Below are 2,500 nucleotides of genomic sequence, written 5' to 3'. Positions count from 1 at the left end.
CTGTATTGCTTCTTTCACGCTGTCATGCTAATTAGACAAATTCTTGCATAATTCTTTCAGTTGTTAACGCTGCAAAAGCGCAACGGCAGCAAAAATTATCCTCGCCCCAGACGCAGTGTGGATTGCAGCCCCGGATGCGCCGCCATTACCACTTCGTATGTTTCGGTATCGCCTTTCTTGGCAAGAGTAATATGTAATCAAATTCTGTAGAGCGTGTCATACTCTAATGATATTTGCTAGAAACTGAGCTTTCGATTGGGCTTTGGTGTTGTTCTAGCCATTTTTCTTGTCGAAATCGCGATTGTAGGGCTATGTCGAGCGTTGGTAAGAGATTGAAGCTACGCTAGAGAGCGTAGCCGTGAAATGGCACTTGCAGTGCATCATACGTATTTGCACGCGTACACAGGTTCTCAGTTGAAGTTGCAATGCGTCCTATGCCTCTACTGTAATGCAATGGACTGCTGTTTGCAAGATTCCACGCTACAGTCGTTCTTGTAACCTACTACGCCGACAAAGTACACTTGTAACTGACACTATTCATGTCACTAGGTGACAATAGGGCGGTACAGAACCAGACGTAGTGGTGATGGCGGTGATTCCTGGTAAGACATCGTTTTCACTTCAATGCCGTCCATGAGTAGTCATGCATCCGAGGCTTGAGTAACGGATGCATGACTACTCATGGACGGCACTGAAGTGAAATAAGATGTCCTACGCGGTGAGTCGATTGTCAGTACCAGACGCGAATGAGAACGCTCACGTGCCTTTCAATTTCCAAAGCGACGGGATATGCATGGTTGTTCGAACTTATACTCATGTCAATTCTTTTAACTAAAATGGTTTCTAAAATCCGGAAGTCGATTTAACCCTGTACGTTTAGAGTTCGCTATTCGCCAAGTCACGTGACTTTTAAAAAGTCCTCTTCCTATGTCTCATAGCTGAACTAGTTAAGGCTGTGTTTACACCGTCGCTTTCACAGCTATAAGCCACCTACGTTACGATAGTTGTCGCGAAGAATTACGAATTCAACATACACGATATTCTATTTCTAGACGTACATGCTACCTCTAAAATATATCTAACATCGTACATAGCGACTGTTGTTCCGCATGATCGTAAAACAGTCCGTAGTCGGTCGAAGCAGAGTTAGTGTGTACGGGACATAAAATCGCTCACGCATGGTTACGTAGTGTTAGACTGCCGTATAAATATCGTAAACAAAGAAAGCGATCGATTTCGCCTAAGCAGTTGCATACAGGTGAGTTCTGTTGTTTATTTTCGACAACATCTGGCAATCGCAAAGATGAATTGCACTTTTCTAGTAAGAGACCTTCCTCATGAAAATTTTGCTCATACGGTTTGTTGTTCGTCCTTTGTCTTTGGTTAGCGCGTACGACGTAAAGAAAATACTTTCTCGTAATTGACCAACAAAAAAGAGGCGTGGCACCTTCCTGCAGCGTGACAGACTTAGTCAGCCAGTCAACTAGTCTCCAGATCGAAAATCGGTTCAGCCCTAGACGTTTAGAGGACGCTACTCGCCAAGTCTCCTGATTTTACAAAGTCCCGTATCTTATGGCACATAGCTGAAATAAATGTATGATGTTAAATGTCTATTAACTGTTTTGCGCGGCCATCTTACCTAAATCTTGGGCTCTGCTAGCAGAATCTTAGCCTCGGATTTCCACATTCCATTCAACTAGAGTCGACATGTCAGTGAAGTTGCAGGACCGTCAAAGGAGGCCGCTTTACCTGTTTCCCCCCTTTTTCTAGCTATAATATAGCTATGTTTCTTTCAGTCTCTCTTCTCTCTCTCTCTCTCCCCTCTCTTTCCTCCATCCCTTTCTCTCTCCCACGATTGGATTAGCTCTGACTTTGGCCTTATATTTAGCCCTAAACTAACTTATTATAGGCAAATTGTCATTCGAGCACTAGCGTTAGGCTCAAGCGTAAATTTGATATTGCAATGAGTACATTAATGATTGATGCGGCTGAATGCATGCAGAAGAATTTTTATGGCGACCGTCTTTAAACGAGCATATAGACTAGTGCAGTTTCCTTATAAAGACACGCTACAATATAGTCACTGTAACATAACATAGAGCATTGTGGTCTAAACGGTTACAACCCAGTGACGCAAACATTAGAAGACGAAACACGTGATGGTGACTTGTGCTGCTAACCTTCTAGAGATGTGCGAAGCTTGTGCAAAGCTCAAAATTACGTGACAGTTCAAGTGGTTTAAAACTCGACTGAGACGGTTTCAAGTGGTTTAAGACTCGACTGTTGAAATGGCGTAGCAACCAAAATACGTCTCCATACCCTGGACAAAGACCTGGTTAGGATTACCTTTATTCACTGAAATGCGATCTCCTTTTTCTAGCTTTCTTAGCAGACCAGCTTCAGGCATGTAGTAGTGGAGGACGTCTTGTGAATGTTGAGAGATGAACTGCTCAGAGATCTGAGACCTATTTATTTTGAATGAGAATCCGCACCAATTGTC

General features: G+C 43.2%; 1 protein-coding gene across 1 annotated transcript in view; it reads right to left on the bottom strand.

The window, feature by feature from the left end:
- Positions 1 to 2,005: 2,005 nt before the first annotated feature.
- The window catches only part of LOC134187578 (collagen alpha-1(I) chain-like), a 5,479-nt gene continuing 4,984 nt past the window's right edge, over positions 2,006 to 2,500 (bottom strand). The window contains exon 12 of the mRNA XM_062655731.1: positions 2,006 to 2,500. This exon is cut by the window's right edge and continues 143 nt beyond it. Within this exon, the coding sequence (XP_062511715.1) occupies positions 2,270 to 2,500 (231 nt within the window). The 3' untranslated portion in view covers positions 2,006 to 2,269.

Source organism: Corticium candelabrum, chromosome 12 (genome assembly GCF_963422355.1).
Source record: "Corticium candelabrum chromosome 12, ooCorCand1.1, whole genome shotgun sequence".
Classification (NCBI taxonomy): Eukaryota; Metazoa; Porifera; class Homoscleromorpha; order Homosclerophorida; family Plakinidae; genus Corticium; species Corticium candelabrum.
Note: the sequence above shows the minus strand (reverse complement) of the source record. Positions and strands in the feature narration are given on the sequence as shown.